The sequence below is a fragment of the Anabrus simplex genome, chromosome 7 (assembly GCF_040414725.1).
Source record: "Anabrus simplex isolate iqAnaSimp1 chromosome 7, ASM4041472v1, whole genome shotgun sequence".
Classification (NCBI taxonomy): Eukaryota; Metazoa; Arthropoda; class Insecta; order Orthoptera; family Tettigoniidae; genus Anabrus; species Anabrus simplex.
Window position 1 is genome coordinate 343,834,342 of NC_090271.1, and position 18,954 is coordinate 343,853,295.

The 18,954-nt window shown below is 43.6% G+C and overlaps 1 protein-coding gene across 1 annotated transcript in view; it reads right to left on the reverse strand.

The window, feature by feature from the left end:
* The window catches only part of LOC136877839 (muscle, skeletal receptor tyrosine-protein kinase), a 243,009-nt gene that overhangs the window by 35,317 nt on the left and 188,738 nt on the right, over window positions 1-18,954 (reverse strand). Inside the window, exon 6 of the mRNA XM_067152039.2 lies at window positions 16,047-16,211. Coding sequence (XP_067008140.1) covers window positions 16,047-16,211 — 165 coding nt within the window. The remainder of the gene's footprint in view (window positions 1-16,046; window positions 16,212-18,954) is intronic.

An 18,954-nucleotide genomic window follows, 5' to 3' on the forward strand; every position in this document is an offset into this window, starting at 1 on the left:
ATGAGGTGGCGCTACTTACGGGACTCGTTCGTTCGGCATCTGCGCGTGCGTACTAGAGTGACTCAAGATGAACTTAGGTTTTTGTTAAAATATTGTGTTGGACAAACTGTATTTCTGTACAGTAACATTAATAATAACTACAAACAAGAAGCGTAGCATTATTTATCGTGTTTGTTTTTTCTTTCTGTTTACTAATTTCTTGTTATTTATTCACAAATTCCGTGCTTTATAATGTGCGTTATGTCCACCTGTAAACGGGGTATGTCTCTGCTGGTGGTAGGACATGTTTAATAAATAAATAAAATATTGTGAAAGCAGGCAGAAAGGATGAGGTATGTTTTACCCTTGCGCTCTGTTGCTCTGGTAGATGTGGTGCGTAATCCTGCCAGCTTAAGTCGCCCTTACCAGTGCGTATCTGAGTGACTCTTACGTGATTGATCAGCCTGCGTATGCCATTTCTTTCTTTAGCACTAATTCAGTCATTTATTTACTTTATCGTCGAGGACGATACAAGTCTATTGTCTTCTCCAAAAAAACTTAAGAGTCACGAATTAATGATCCGCCATTTTCCCGCAGTGTTGTTCGATATGGCAATAAGAGTAATGCGGAGTGGACGGAGTTCGCTTCTCAGAAGGCACCTAAAGTCACTGACCAGCGAAAGGGGACAGCACTGTGTTTCGTGTCCAGCCTTGTTTCGTCGAGGATGCTGCACGAAATACAAAAGCTGTCGACCCGGTAATCTACGGAGTCCTAATTTTTACCCCATTCGTTTGGGATTTGCACCGTGCCGCGCTAGAAACTCACCCCTGCAAGGACATTTGAAGCTGCAAGACTGAGCTACTGCCCACACCGCACGGGAGAAAGGAAACGAGCTATTCGACTAAGCGGTATGTTCCGAGCTGTGAGTGGAGATATCGCGTGGAATTACATTAGTAGACGAATAAGTTTGAGTGGTGTTTTTAAAAGTAGGAAAGGTCATAATCTATATATATAAAATAAGAGTTTTGTCTGTACATTGCTCAGAATTTGAAAAGAATGCTATTTTTGTATCGGTCATGTTCACAATAACAAGAAAATGCATTTTTTACATTTCCGTAATTTCTGTCTGTCTGTCTGTCTGTCTGTCTGTATGTATGTACACGCATCACGAGAAAACGGTTGAAGAGAATTTAATGAAAATCGGAATGTAAAGTTGGGTGATGAACCGCTACAATCTAGGCTATAAATTATTTTAATCACGCTGAGTGAAATGGTAGTTTAGGGGAAGCCTGAAATGTAATTCTCAAATATTTATGTTATTAGTGGTCGTGTCTTAATGAAAATCGGTAGACAAACATGTGAAATAAGTCGCTACAATATAGGCTATACACGATGAGAAACATGGTAGTTTAGGGGTAGGCCTAAAATTTAATTGTCAAATATTTCTTGTATTAGTGGTCGTATCTTCACGAAAATTGGTGTGCGAAGTCGGGGAATAGGTCGCTATAATCTAGGCTATCAATAATGTTATTCACATTGAGTGAAATGGTAGTTTAGGGGAAGGCCTGAAATGTAATCTATATATAAAATAAGAGTTTGTACATTGCTCAGAATTTGAAAAGAATGGCGTTTCTGTATCGTTCATGTTCACAGTAACAAGAAAATGCATTTTTTTACTTTTCCGTAATTTCTGTCTGTCTGTCTGTCTGTCTGTCTGTCTGTCTGTCTGTCTGTCTGTCTGTCTGTCTGTCTGTCTGTACACGCATCACGAGAAAACGGCTGAAGAGAATTTAATGAAAATCGGAATGTAAAGTCGGGTGATTAACCGCTACAATCTAGGCTATAAATTATTTTGATCACGCTGAGTGAAATGATAGTTCAGGGGAAGGCCTGAAATTTAATTCTCAAATATTTATGTTATTAGTGGTCGTGCCTTAATGAAAATCAGTAGACAAACATGTGAAATAAGTCGCTACAATATAGGCTATACACGCTGAGAAAAATGGTAGTTTAGGGGAAGGCCTAAAATTTAATTGTCAAACACTTATTGTATTAGTGGTCGTATCTTCTCGAAAATTGGTATGCAAAGTCTGGGAGTAGGTCACTATAATCTAGGCTATCAATAATGTAATTCACACTGAGTGAAATGGTAGTTTAGGGGAAGGCCTGAAATGTAATCTATATATAAAATAAGTGTTTTGCCTGTACATTGCTCAGAATTTGAAATGAATGGTATTTCTGTATCTGTCATGTCTACAGTAACAAGGAAATGCATTTTTTTACTTTCCCGACTTTCCCGTAATTTCTGTCTGTCCATCTATATGTATGTATGTATGTACACGCATCAAGAGGAAGCGGCTGAAGAGAATTTAATGAAAATCGTCATGTAATGTCGGGTGATGATCCACTACAATCTAGGCTGTAAATTATTTTATTCACGCTGAGTGAAATGGTAGTTTAGGGGAAGGCCTGAAATGTAATTCTCAAATAAGTTATTTATGTCATTAGTGGTCGTATAGATAAATCTATATATATCAATCTCACAGCTGCGCGCCCCTTAACCACACGGCCAACTCGCCTGGTCGTACCGACTGAAACAGCCTGCCTGTATATTGGCGGGAAGTAGCATGCCATTCCTCTGGTTCATACATTTTCTGATATATCTGGTTTGTAACACATTGGTTCATCATAGTATTCGAGCTATTCAATCCCTACTCGGAGGCACTGATTGGAATGAGTAGTGTGCATGTTTAACGGAATAATGACAGAGGAGTGTTCACGGCAGTCTGCGACCTGATTATTCCAGCTCTGGAACTTCGGACTCTTAGATCGGCACCGTAGTACTGTTCGTTGAAAGTGAGAAAGTTTGCGGTGTTTCATTTGATCGAGTATTTTATATGATAACATTGCTTTCAATCGCTACATTCCTACTGACGTTTTTGTAATGACCTATGTTGGATTAAGTTAGGAAAACCACCAAGTCAGTCTTTCTGAGAATCCCGTAGCGAAGCACGGGTACATCAGCTAGTATGAAAGTAAATTTGGAATTCAAGAGGACACATTAGGGCAAATAATCGTTCATAGGAAGAGGATTTATGGATTGGAATAATTTACCAAGATAAATATTCAACAAGTTTCCAAATTCTTGTAATTATTTAACGCATAAACAACAGATAGGGAACCTGCCCCCTGGACGACTGCCCTAAAGGCAGGTTAGTGCTGATTGCAACGACACTTCGGGGAATCAGCTAATTTCTCGTACTGTTCCGGGGCATGTCGCCCAGGTATTATTTTTGTCCTTAAATTAATGTTTGTTTAGCAACATGTTCAATATCTTCAGGGACTCGTGAATTGAAAACGTATCGTACGAACCCAATGAAGGAACATGTCAATGAGTTAGCAAAGCCTGAGCGGGGTAGAGTTTCTCTTTTGGCTGCTCATTGTAACCTGCCTTACTACGTTCAAAGTGAAAAGAGCCGCTCAGCGGCACAAGAAATATGATCCTCTTTACAAACTCTCATCATTCATGTGAAAGGAGAGTCGCAATGTCTCGGTCGTCGTGTTTCGCGAGAAATCTTCTTAGTATTCAATATAAGGAATTCATGTGAAATGAAATTGCTTCTTTGAAGTCTTTATCTGGTTCTCGCTACCATCACTTTCCTTTTCATCAAAGTACAATATAAGCCTGTTTTTCTTGGAGTTTATCTGCCTGCTACACCCGGGATTGTTATGCAGTAATAGAATGCAAGCTAATTTGGCTATTAGCAGTCGTCTGGGCCGTTCTTCCGTAATGTAGCGAGAGTAACATAAATTCTGATGTTCATGCAAGCCTCTTAACCTAACCGTTGTGCAGTATACTCGCTTCAGTGAGTTTGTTACTGCATACAACTCCGCGCGCTGCACGTGTACTGTGTTCCATCTGTCCTTAATGCATGTGTTATTCATCTATTTAGCCAGTCAGTATTTCTTTCGGGCACAATTAAAAGTTCAAGTTATTTAATCAATTAACAATCAAGCACTCATCCTCTACTGAATCCTATCTCCCCAGTTTGTGGCTGGGAGAGAACACGACTACAATTCACCATCCGTTTACCAATTCATCCACTCATTCAATTCACTCATAAGTAAGTAAGAAAGTAAGTAAGTAAGTAAGTAAGTAATTAAGTCAGTGAGTGAGTGAGTGAGTAACTAAGTAAGTGGGTATTTATTTATTTATTTGTTTATTAATTTATTTATTTATTTATTTATTTATTTATTTATTTATTTATTTATTTATTTATTTATTTATTTATTTATTTATTTATTTATTTATTTATTTATTTATTTATTTATTTATTTTTGCTACAAGTGGCTTACAACTGGTGACATTATAAAATACAAATGACAAAAATGTAGACAATGAAACAAAATGAATAACGTACACTCTACTGATTGTCGATGTCAAGTGGTGACCCCTTACTTGAGACTGATGTTAAACATACTTGTGCTGAGGATAAATGTAAGAAAATATTAATAAAAACGTATTAACTTAGTAAACTCAGAATTAAATTGAAATTACCGTACTTCTGTAATACCAATAATAATAATAATAATAATAATAATAATAATAATAATAATAATAATAATAATAATAATAAATTATTTCGATTTTCCCCATTTAGAGATTGGACCTGAGGACAAAAGACAATATGAATATTAAAAGTAATTGTGAGTTGTTAGCACATTCGCATGTTGTTGCATTAAAAAGTTTGGCAGATGAGGTTCTTCAAGATTTGGACAGAATATTTCAAGGCAGTCACTGCAATTTCTTTTATTAATGCCTGATTGAGGGTAAATGATTTGCAGAACTGAGGGATCCAACCAACAAGTGGTATTGCTGATGGTTGGTTCATTTACTTCACTGGATCGCGCTTCGGATGTGTACAATCTGATCGTCGGATCTGTTATAAAGCCCTCTCGGTGGTCTTTGAAGGTAGGACTGGTAACAGAGAGACCGTGAACCATCCTGCTCGTGGGGCGCCCTTCGATCGAATTACTCCGCCAGACTCGCGACACAGTAGTAAATACAAAGCGTTAAGTGATTACTCTCTCGCCAGGAACTAGGGGGTCAACAAGAGCCTGTATGATGACATCGGCTGATAACATAGTACGCCTTATCAATGTACTAAAATCGCCATGCCGCGTGGCAGGTCTGCATTCTGGCGTAATGTGACTTATCCTCTGTGATTCGTCTTGGTGAGTTCTACAACAAAGGTATATCAAATGGATGACATTAGAGAAAACTGGGATGCGAAGAAACGCCACGTATGGACAATACGCAATCGAGAGGATAGAGCGGCTGTCACTATTTCAAAAGTTCAAAATAACTAACGCCGAGTATCAAGAGGCTTAACGGAGCGTTTCAAAGTTACGCCTCATTCAAGTACATAAGCTGCCCAAGCGATCCAAAAATTTCACACACATTATTTAATTATGTACTGTTTGTTTTCTAGCTGTAATTTACTTCTTGGAGGACCCTATAAGTACACACAGAATTCTATTGAAGCATGAATGACCTTACTCCTCTAATTACAAAGTATGTCCTCCTCGCAATAGGCGGTCCGGCTCGGGGGACGGTAATCCTGATTGACAGGCCGGTCACATACCTACAACAACTGAACAGTTCTAGTCAGCATTACAATATTCCTCAAAACATCTACAAGTAACACTGCTCCAACTATGCACATACCAACTCTTCCTTACACAGACTCCAAGTCAGCCTACAGCCCATGCTAGTAAACATGCAGTACTCCAAGGCAGTACACGGATAGTACTCCAAGGCAGTACACAGATAGTACTCCAAGGCACTACACAGATAGTACTCCAAGGCAGTACACAGATAGTACTCCAAGGCAGTACACAGATAGTACTCCAAGGCACTACACAGATAGTACTCCAAGGCAGTACACAGATAGTACTCCAAGGCAGTACACAGATAGTACTCCAAGGCAGTACACGGATAGTACTCCAAGGCAGTACACGGATAGTACTCCAAGGCAGTACACGGATAGTACTCCAAGGCAGTACACAGATAGTACTCCAAGGCACTACACAGATAGTACTCCAAGGCACTACACAGATAGTACTCCAAGGCAGTACACAGATAGTACTCCAAGGCAGTACACAGATAGTACTCCAAGGCAGTACACAGATAGTACTCCAAGGCAGTACACGGATAGTACTCCAAGGCAGTACACAGATAGTACTCCAAGGCAGTACACAGATAGTACTCCAAGGCAGTACACGGATAGTACTCCAAGGCAGTACACGGATAGTACTCCAAGGCAGTACACAGATAGTACTCCAAGGCACTACACAGATAGTACTCCAAGGCACTACACAGATAGTACTCCAAGGCACTACACAGATAGTACTCCAAGGCAGTACACAGATAGTACTCCAAGGCACTACACAGATAGTACTCCAAGGCAGTACACAGATAGTACTCCAAGGCAGTACACGGATAGTACTCCAAGGCAGTACACGGATAGTACTCCAAGGCACTACACAGATAGTACTCCAAGGCACTACACAGATAGTACTCCAAGGCAGTACACAGATAGTACTCCAAGGCACTACACAGATAGTACTCCAAGGCAGTACACAGATAGTACTCCAAGGCACTACACAGATAGTACTCCAAGGCACTACACAGATAGTACTCCAAGGCACTACACAGATAGTACTCCAAGGCAGTACACAGATAGTACTCCAAGGCAGTACACAGATAGTACTCCAAGGCAGTACACAGATAGTACTCCAAGGCACTACACAGATAGTACTCGAAGGCAGTTCACAGACAGTACTCCAAGGCAGTACACAGACAGTAGTTCGCTAAGTACAGGACGATACTCAGACACCAATAAGACACTGCCTTCACAGTCGAACTACTGACTAATGATGGAGTACTAGAATAAGCTTAGTCGAAATTGCCAGAAGCCGACCGAATGGAGCAGTCGGTTTTTAAACCTCAAATGCCACAATCCTCACTTACGTAGGATCGAGCACACGGCCTTGTGGATAATTAATCGACTGTACAACATAGCTTGGCTTCTTGCCTTTGGGAATACAATTCTTGAGTGAAAGGAGTGCATTTGAACGTATTTCATGGTCGAATACAATTTTAACATGGGAATGTTGGCCTGCAACTTGCTTTACGTCGCACCGACACAGATAGGTCTTATGGCGACGATGGGACCGGAAGGAGCTAGGAGTGGGAAGGAAGCGGCCGTGGCCTTAATTAGGTACAGCCCCAGCATTTGCCTGGTGTGAAAATGGGAAACCACGGAAAACCATTTTCAGGGCTGCCGACAGTGGGGTTCGAACCCACTATCTCCCGAATACTGGATACTGGCCGCAATTAAGCGATGCAGGGTAAGAGACGTGGTGGCGTGCGGTGTTCGTGTGGACGGAGAATATACACGCTGTTTATGTGATCAGAACCATTGGTGCTATTCGAAAAGAGTAGGCCATGTGCCGGCACCGGGATGTCACCCGCAAAGTCTATTGCCGAATTGCCGGAATCCGGGCAGAGTACAGGTGCCACGTGGTCTCGGACGGGTTCCTTCAACTTCCAAGTCAGAAGGTCTCGTGTGTGGCGAGTACGGAGATTGACATTGGAACACGATAGGGCGATCGTGTCGCTGAGGCACAGCGTGCGTAGCCATGTGCCACAATCAGCATAAGCTTCACCCCTCTGGGTTTCAACCCGGGTCCTTCGATTGACGCTCGTGCCGACGTCTCATCAATGCTGACAACACGTCTGTCCAGGTGGACGCCGGCGCCATTTCTGTACGTGCCACACCGTGTGAGGGCAGTCCATCGATGTGATCTTGAGGAGTGGACGGCCGACCTGTCCGCTGCATTCCGACCTGCAGGAAAGAACTTGACCCAACGTCCAACCGTCCTACATTCCCGCCACAGGCTTCACGTAATCCTCGATAACATTGTGATACATTTTTGCCATGGGCAATCTCCTTTGCAATCTACGAACGCTGATCACCTTTAGAAAACATGGTGACATGGACACTCTTCACTTCAACGCCACACCACTCGTAAGGGAATGCGCGCCAACTGCCCTGCTTTATTTACAGCCCTCATATATCAAGTCATCCATTTACTCTTATAATGCAGATGTCAGGAAGGGTATCCTACCCTGCACAGGAACACATTCTTTCTAAATACTTCAGCTAAAGTATAAATTGGAAATTACAAACCTTGAGATGAATACACACAATTTAATGCGCGTGGATCAGCGTTTTACTAAGACAGGCTTATTGTGAAGGAAACGTCACAGGTCAAGTTGATTTTGACAGCACCGTAACAAATCAAACACGTTCCGACAGGACTGCAACAGGTAAAAATAGCTTTATGGTACAAATGTAACAGATTTGTGCAGCGGCTTAGCTGCTGGCTTTCCACCCAGACGGTCCAATCCCTGTGACTCGAAATTTCATCTGAAAAATTACGCAGCGTCAGAAAAGTATCCACCCTTGAACGTGTCAGCCAAAATCGAAATTGGCGAGGAAGACTCCAGCGAGCTCAGAAATAGCTCGGCTAAGCTGAAGTACATTTTGTGGCAATGACAGCCATCCTGGCCAATGAACGCCCGCTGCTGAGTTTACATCAGAGATGATGATGACTACTACTTCTAGGTCATCGGCCCCAAACGATACGTGATGAAGAGCAATCATATTTTTATCTAAGTTCCAAAATCCATCCACAGGCTAGAATTAAAAAGACGACAATGAAAAATGAACATAAAACAGACAGTGGAACCAAGCTGCACGTTACAACGGCTTAAACGGAACAAGGGATGCCTTCTAAGGATAAAACGTATATCGATCATAGTTGTGGTATAAACGTGTCCAACACCGAGGTCACCGGGGCCTCATAGTGGTACTACTCACAGCTAATGTAGACCCATGGTGTTCCTCACATAGTGGTACTACTCACAGATAATGTAGACCCATGGTGTTCCTCACATAATGGTACTACTCACAGATAATGTAGACCCATGGTGTTCCTCACATAGTGGTACTACTCACAGCTGATGTAGACCCATGGTGTTCCTCACATAGTGGTACTACTCACAGCTAATGTAGACCCATGGTGTTCCTCACATGGTGGTACTACTCACAGCTAATGTAGACCCATGGTGTTCCTCACATGGTGGTACTACTCACAGCTAATGTAGACCCATGGTGTTCCTCACATAGTGGTACTACTCACAGCTAATGTAGACCCATGGTGTTCCTCACATAGTGGTACTACTCACAGCTAATGTAGACCCGTGGTGTTCCTCACATAGTGGTACTACTCACAGCTAATGTAGACCCGTGGTGTTCCTCACATAGTGGTACTACTCACAGCTAATGTAGACCCCTGGTGTTCCTCAAGTAGTGGTACTACTCACAGCTAATGTAGACCCATGGTGTTCCTCACATAGTGGTACTACTCACAGCTAATGTAGACCCATGGTGTTCCTCACATAGTGGTACTACTCACAGCTAATGTAGACCCATGGTGTTCCTCACATAGTGGTACTACTCACAGCTAATGTAGACCCATGGTGTTCCTCACATAGTGGTACTACTCACAGCTAATGTAGACCCATGGTGTTCCTCACATAGTGGTACTACTCACAGCTAATGTAGACCCATGGTGTTCCTCACATAGTGGTACTACTCACAGCTAATGTAGACCCATGGTGTTCCTCACATCGTGGTACTACTCACAGCTAATGTAGACCCATGGTGTTCCTCACATAGTGGTACTACTCACAGCTAATGTAGACCCATGGTGTTCCTCACATAGTGGTACTACTCACAGCTAATGTAGACCCATGGTGTTCCTCACATAGTGGTACTACTCACAGCTAATGTAGACCCATGGTGTTCCTCACATAGTGGTACTACTCACAGCTAATGTAGACCCATGGTGTTCCTCACATAGTGGTACTACTCACAGCTAATGTAGACCCATGGTGTTCCTCACATAGTGGTACTACTCACAGCTAATGTAGACCCATGGTGTTCCTCACATAGTGGTACTACTCACAGCTAATGTAGACCCATGGTGTTCCTCACATAGTGGTACTAATGACGGCTGATGTAGACCCATGGTGTTCCTCACATAGTGGTACTACTCACAGCTAATGTAGACCCATGGTGTTCCTCACATAGTGGTACTAATGACGGCTGATGTAGACCCATGGTGTTCCTCACATAGTGGTACTACTCACAGCTAATGTAGACCCGTGGTGTTCCTCACATAGTGGTACTACTCACAGCTAATGTAGACCCATGGTGTTCCTCACATAGTGGTACTACTCACAGCTAATGTAGACCCATGGTGTTCCTCATATAGTGGTACTACTCACAGCTAATGTAGACCCATGGTGTTCCTCACATAGTGGTACTACTCACAGCTAATGTAGACCCGTGGTGTTCCTCACATAGTGGTACTACTCACAGCTAATGTAGACCCATGGTGTTCCTCACATAGTGGTACTACTCACAGCTAATGTAGACCCATGGTGTTCCTCACATAGTGGTACTACTCACAGCTAATGTAGACCCATGGTGTTCCTCACATAGTGGTACTACTCACAGCTAATGTAGACCCGTGGTGTTCCTCACATAGTGGTACTACTCACAGCTAATGTAGACCCATGGTGTTCCTCACATAGTGGTACTACTCACAGCTAATGTAGACCCATGGTGTTCCTCACATCGTGGTACTACTCACAGCTAATGTAGACCCATGGTGTTCCTCACATAGTGGTACTACTCACAGCTAATGTAGACCCATGGTGTTCCTCACATAGTGGTACTACTCACAGCTAATGTAGACCCATGGTGTTCCTCACATAGTGGTACTACTCACAGGTAATGTAGACTCATGGTGTTCCTCACATAGTGGTACTACTCACAGCTAATGTAGACCCATGGTGTTCCTCACATAGTGGTACTACTCACAGCTAATGTAGACCCATGGTGTTCCTCACATAGTGGTACTACTCACAGCTAATGTAGACCCATGGTGTTCCTCACATCGTGGTACTACTCACAGCTAATGTAGACCCATGGTGTTCCTCACATAATGGTACTACTCACAGCTAATGTACACCCATGGTGTTCCTCACATAGTGGTACTACTCACAGCTAATGTAGACCCATGGTGTTCCTCACATAGTGGTACTACTCACAGCTAATGTAGACCCATGGTGTTCCTCACATCGTGGTACTACTCACAGCTAATGTAGACCCATGGTGTTCCTCACATAGTGGTACTACTCACAGCTAATGTAGACCCATGGTGTTCCTCACATAGTGGTACTACTCACAGCTAATATAGACCCATGGTGTTCCTCACATAGTGGTACTACTCACAGCTAATGTAGACTCATGGTGTTCCTCACATAGTGGTACTACTCACAGCTAATGTAGACCCATGGTGTTCCTCACATCGTGGTACTACTCACAGCTAATGTAGACCCATGGTGTTCCTCACATAGTGGTACTACTCACAGCTAATGTAGACCCGTGGTGTTCCTCACATAGTGGTACTACTCACAGCTAATGTAGACCCATGGTGTTCCTCACATAGTGGTACTACTCACAGCTAATGTAGACCCATGGTGTTCCTCACATGGTGGTACTACTCACAGCTAATGTAGACCCATGGTGTTCCTCACATAGTGGTACTACTCACAGCTAATGTAGACCCATGGTGTTCCTCACATAGTGGTACTACTCACAGCTAATGTAGACCCGTGGTGTTCCTCACATAGTGGTACTACTCACAGCTAATGTAGACCCATGGTGTTCCTCACATAGTGGTACTACTCACAGCTAATGTAGACCCATGGTGTTCCTCACATAGTGGTACTAATGACGGCTGATGTAGACCCATGGTGTTCCTCACATAGTGGTACTACTCACAGCTAATGTAGACCCATGGTGTTCCTCACATAGTGGTACTAATGACGGCTGATGTAGACCCATGGTGTTCCTCACATAGTGGTACTACTCACAGCTAATGTAGACCCGTGGTGTTCCTCACATAGTGGTACTACTCACAGCTAATGTAGACCCATGGTGTTCCTCACATAGTGGTACTAATGACGGCTGATGTAGACCCATGGTGTTCCTCACATAGTGGTACTACTCACAGCTAATGTAGACCCATGGTGTTCCTCACATAGTGGTACTAATGACGGCTGATGTAGACCCATGGTGTTCCTCACATAGTGGTACTACTCACAGCTAATGTAGACTCATGGTGTTCCTCACATAGTGGTACTACTCACAGCTAATGTAGACCCATGGTGTTCCTCACATAGTGGTACTACTCACAGCTAATGTAGACCCATGGTGTTCCTCACATAGTGGTACTACTCACAGCTAATGTAGACCCATGGTGTTCCTCACATAGTGGTACTAATGACGGCTGATGTAGACCCATGGTGTTCCTCACATAGTGGTACTACTCACAGCTAATGTAGACCCATGGTGTTCCTCACATTGTGGTACTACTCACAGCTAATGTAGACCCGTGGTGTTCCTCACATAGTGGTACTACTCACAGCTAATGTAGACCCATGGTGTTCCTCACATAGTGGCACTAATGACGGCTGATGTAGACCCATGGTGTTCCTCACATAGTGGTACTACTCACAGCTAATGTAGACCCATGGTGTTCCTCACATAATGGTACTACTCACAGCTAATGTAGACCCATGGTGTTCCTCACATAGTGGTACTACTCACAGCTAATGTAGACCCATGGTGTTCCTCACATGGTGGTACTACTCACAGCTAATGTAGACCCATGGTGTTCCTCACATAGTGGTACTACTCACAGCTAATGTAGACCCATGGTGTTCCTCACATCGTGGTACTACTCACAGCTAATGTAGACCCATGGTGTTCCTCACATAGTGGTACTACTCACAGCTAATGTAGACTCATGGTGTTCCTCACATAGTGGTACTACTCACAGCTAATGTAGACCCATGGTGTTCCTCACATAGTGGTACTAATGACGGCTGATGTAGACCCATGGTGTTCCTCACATAGTGGTACTACTCACAGCTAATGTAGACCCATGGTGTTCCTCACATCGTGGTACTACTCACAGCTAATGTAGACCCATGGTGTTCCTCACATAGTGGTACTACTCACAGCTAATGTAGACCCATGGTGTTCCTCACATAGTGGTACTACTCACAGCTAATGTAGACCCATGGTGTTCCTCACATAGTGGTACTACTCACAGCTAATGTAGACCCATGGTGTTCCTCACATAGTGGTACTAATGACGGCTGATGTAGACCCATGGTGTTCCTCACATAGTGGTACTACTCACAGCTAATGTAGACCCGTGGTGTTCCTCACATAGTGGTACTACTCACAGCTAATGTAGACCCATGGTGTTCCTCACATGGTGGTACTACTCACAGCTAATGTAGACCCATGGTGTTCCTCACATAGTGGTACTACTCACAGCTAATGTAGACCCATGGTGTTCCTCACATAGTGGTACCACTCACAGCTAATGTAGACCCATGGTGTTCCTCACATAGTGGTACTACTCACAGCTAATGTAGACCCGTGGTGTTCCTCACATAGTGGTACTACTCACAGCTAATGTAGACCCATGGTGTTCCTCACATGGTGGTACTACTCACAGCTAATGTAGACCCGTGGTGTTCCTCACATAGTGGTACTACTCACAGCTAATGTAGACCCATGGTGTTCCTCACATAGTGGTACTACTCATAGCTAATGTAGACCCGTGGTGTTCCTCACATAGTGGTACTACTCACAGCTAATGTAGACCCATGGTGTTCCTCACATAGTGGTACTACTCACAGCTAATGTAGACCCATGGTGTTCCTCACATAGTGGTACTACTCACAGCTAATGTAGACCCATGGTGTTCCTCACATAGTGGTACTACTCACAGCTAATGTAGACCCGTGGTGTTCCTCACATAGTGGTACTACTCACAGCTAATGTAGACCCATGGTGTTCCTCACATAGTGGTACTACTCACAGCTAATGTAGACCCGTGGTGTTCCTCACATAGTGGTACTACTCACAGCTAATGTAGACCCATGGTGTTCCTCACATAGTGGTACTAATGACGGCTGATGTAGACCCATGGTGTTCCTCACATAGTGGTACTACTCACAGCTAATGTAGACCCATGGTGTTCCTCACATAGTGGTACTACTCACAGCTAATGTAGACCCATGGTGTTCCTCACATAGTTGTACTACTCACAGCTAATGTAGACCCGTGGTGTTCCTCACATAGTGGTACTACTCACAGCTAATGTAGACCCCTGGTGTTCCTCACATAGTGGTACTACTCACAGCTAATGTAGACCCGTGGTGTTCCTCACATAGTGGTACTACTCACAGCTAATGTAGACCCATGGTGTTCCTCACATAGTGGTACTAATGACGGCTGATGTAGACCCATGGTGTTCCTCACATAGTGGTACTACTCACAGCTAATGTAGACCCGTGGTGTTCCTCACATAGTGGTACTACTCACAGCTAATGTAGACCCATGGTGTTCCTCACATAGTGGTACTACTCACAGCTAATGTAGACCCATGGTGTTCCTCACATAGTGGTACTACTCACAGCTAATGTAGACCCATGGTGTTCCTCACATAGTGGTACTACTCACAGCTAATGTAGACCCGTGGTGTTCCTCACATAGTGGTACTACTCACAGCTAATGTAGACCCGTGGTGTTCCTCACATAGTGGTACTACTCACAGCTAATGTAGACCCATGGTGTTCCTCACATGGTGGTACTACTCACAGCTAATGTAGACCCGTGGTGTTCCTTACATAGTGGTACTACTCACAGCTAATGTAGACCCGTGGTGTTCCTCACATAGTGGTACTACTCACAGCTAATGTAGACCCATGGTGTTCCTCACATAGTGGTACTACTCACAGCTAATGTAGACCCATGGTGTTCCTCACATAGTGGTACTACTCACAGCTAATGTAGACCCATGGTGTTCCTCACATAGTGGTACTACTCACAGCTAATGTAGACCCATGGTGTTCCTCACATAGTGGTACTACTCACAGCTAATGTAGACCCGTGGTGTTCCTCACATAATGGTACTACTCACAGCTAATGTAGACCCATGGTGTTCCTCACATCGTGGTACTACTCACAGCTAATGTAGACCCATGGTGTTCCTCACATAGTGGTACTACTCACAGCTAATGTAGACCCATGGTGTTCCTCACATAATGGTACTACTCACAGCTAATGTAGACCCGTGGTGTTCCTCACATAGTGGTACTACTCACAGCTAATGTAGACCCATGGTGTTCCTCACATAGTGGTACTACTCACAGCTAATGTAGACCCATGGTGTTCCTCACATAGTGGTACTACTCACAGCTAATGTAGACCCATGGTGTTCCTCACATAGTGGTACTACTCACAGCTAATGTAGACCCATGGTGTCCTCACATAGTGGTACTACTCACAGCTAATGTAGACCCATGGTGTTCCTCACATAGTGGTACTACTCACAGCTAATGTAGACCCGTGGTGTTCCTCACATAGTGGTACTACTCACAGCTAATGTAGACCCATGGTGTTCCTCACATAGTGGTACTACTCACAGCTAATGTAGACCCATGGTGTTCCTCACATGGTGGTACTACTCACAGCTAATGTAGACCCATGGTGTTCCTCACATAGTGGTACTACTCACAGCTAATGTAGACCCATGGTGTTCCTCACATAGTGGTACTACTCACAGCTAATGTAGACTCATGGTGTTCCTCACATAGTGGTACTAATGACGGCTGATGGACACCCGTGTTATTCGTCACTAATGATAGGAAATCTCATGTTTCAAAAACATCACCTATCGGTCCCCCCTTTTACTCGCCTCTTATTACTGGCTCATGTGTGGTGCCTACCCACGAGAGGTTACAGACTTGTACCTTTAAAATGCAGGTGTTGAAATATGTGTACCTCTGGCCACGACGCCGATGAGCGACAGGATGTTGGCGTGCCGGAAGGTGCTCATGATCTCCACCTCCCTCATGAAGTCGTCCTCCACCTCGCTGGAGGCGGTCTCCTTCAGCACCTTCACCGCCACCGTCTCGGGTTGGTCGTCGTCCTCACGGGCCATGTGACCTGCAACATTACATGACAAAGTAGGAAATACTTCCATCTGAATGAACGTGGGGAATGCGGGGTAGCGATCGAATTGATGAGTGACTCAGACGGTAGAGCGCTGGTTCGATCCTGAGTCCGTCCAGTGGTATTTCAATTTGCTCAAATACGTCAGAGTCGTGCCGGTAGATTTACTGGCAGGTGAAGGAACTCCTGCGGACTAAATTCCGCCACCACGGCGTCTCCGAAAACCGATGAAGTAGTTAGTGGGGCGTAAAGCATTATTATTATTATTGTTATTATTATCCTTTACCTATGAAAGCTCCTTAGTTAAAATTATTGCATTTTTGGGCGTCTATTATAACTTTATTGAAACAGAATGACGTGACTTTTGTGACTGGTTATTAATTTGATGAAAGGAAATTTTGAGAGAGGCTGTGTTTTATTAACTCAGTGTGAAAATTCTGTTTCTGAGTTTGGTTTAGTGATTCCTCGCACGATTGCAGCATCATGATTGCACACTGGGAAACTAAACTCTGGCTGTTTTCCACAGTCATGGCAAATTTCTTTAAGGGTGGCTCTTAATTTTACATCGATTGTAAAATCTTCTATTGATTCTGTGTTTTGAGATTTACATCAAGCAAGTCATGGAGACAAGCTGGATGGAGTTTGAGGCAAACTGTGATCTACGGGTATGGACCTGTTTTTCTGTACGCATGTTTACATATGAAGTCATTATGATAATGTAGTGTGTATATTCATGCAATGAATCGCTGAATTACGAGCCCATTTGATATTGTTGAGAACTGTACATGTTATTGCTCACAGCAAGCTTAGTGCTGTTTCCCCATGTACGGATCTAAAACTGGCACTCGAAGTAGCCATCATCATGTATTTGAAGAAGCAGACGTTGCGTGTTCCCCGCGGCGGAACACCTCTGGAGGTTACAAGTATCCCAGCCGATATCTAAGTCCACACTCTCTGACCACGGCTACGTAAGGGTAAGTTACGAGGTTAGTTCAGCTGCCCTCAGTTTTCTGGGGAAAATCCTGGGACTGTGACTATTCAGATAAGAGCCAAACTTCGTTATTAAAACATCTTTCGCTGTCAAGGTTGATCACATTAGGAATTTCTAATAAGCCTTTTTTTCCATGCTTTTACTGCTACCTGGTGAAGATATACTAAAGCTGAGGAGGATACCACCTGCCTGCTGCAGTGATAACGCACGGCTCTGTTGTACGGTCACTTACGACGGATGCCCGATTCTCGATGGACAAAACGCATTTTTAACAACGTTGACGAGAAACCAAAAACAACAATTCTCTAGCAGACGTCGACCAAATGACGCACACAAAGGAGATGTTTACAGAGCAAGTATCCGGGATGCGAGCTAATGTGTCGTGGTCCCCATTAGCGATCAACTGGATGGAAGATAACACCGTAAAGTCTTTGCAAACAAATCACACATCCACGGAAAAACATAAGAAGACCACTGGAACACCACAGCGAGATTTTCGGAGAAGGAGAAGAAGTAAACACGCTCTTTAATTGGGCAAAACGAATAAATAATAATAATAATAATAATAATAATAATAATAATAATAATTCGTGTGGGGAGACACAAGTAAGAAGCAATGTTTCTCGTAACCGCTAGATGTCTCCAGCTGTCTTGTAGGTAACTTTCGAGGATTGTTATGTATTTAATATCAAGCAAGTACGTAACGCGCTATGTGAAAGAAGACATCTTCACCCTTAGTAGAGTCGCTACGGCAGTCGGACAGAAGATACAAGTTTCCTCTCACACTGTGCTCGAAGCAGCGTGTAACATCGCGTCTCTCGCCTCACGACTCTTTTCGACTGTAGTCTGAATGTGTGGACAGCGTGGAGGAGGAGAACCCGGGTAGAGTCCATTTTAAAGAGTTAGGTCGAGTTTTAAAGTTCCGTCTTACTGCTCTGTCTCAGCCAACTGCACGTGGATTGGAAAGTAAGATATATTCGTCCACCTCAAATAGCGATAAACCGTTAAACGCCTTGTTTGATGTTACTTCATGTGAAAAATGAGAAACCGCAGAAAAATATAACCTCGGCTACCGAACGACGTTGCAATTCAAAACCATAAGCAAGGTCATAGCTAAGTGACTAGAAAGGCGCAGCCAATTCGGTATCAGTGGATCCGAAGATCGTGGGTTCAAATCGAGCAGAGGTAGTCGGATATTTGAAGGGCGGAAAAAGGTCGATTCGGCACTTCAGGTCATATAACATCGGCATACAGTAAGGGAGAGGCTAGGACATTTCTCCGCTAAAGCTAAATAGTATACACCCTCCATTTATTGGTACTACAATATACAGCTGAAAACACGATAAGCATTATCAGAATACATAAAATTGATAAGTCTTCTCCTGCAATCAGTTACAATGACTTTTCACTGCAATTGTAGCCTCAGATATTAGAACGAAAACATGCAGCTCTGATAAGTCACTCGTCTTGAGAACGGTGAGGCGAAGTACTGCCTCATTCTCGTTGCGCCTAGAGAAAGGCTCGGTGATTCGTGTCTTACGGTCAGTATTACGGTTTTTCATGTTTGAAATATTGCTAAACGTTCTTCCATTTCCGTTTAAGGGTATATTTTCGCTTCCATTTCGGCGTTTCACAGTCTCCGCCTAACAAGTTACCGCTTGATGGAGGCAGGTTTCACTGTATTCACGATCTCTGGTGACACCTCTCGTGTTTACGCGACAAACTTAATTGAAATTAATTAAACCC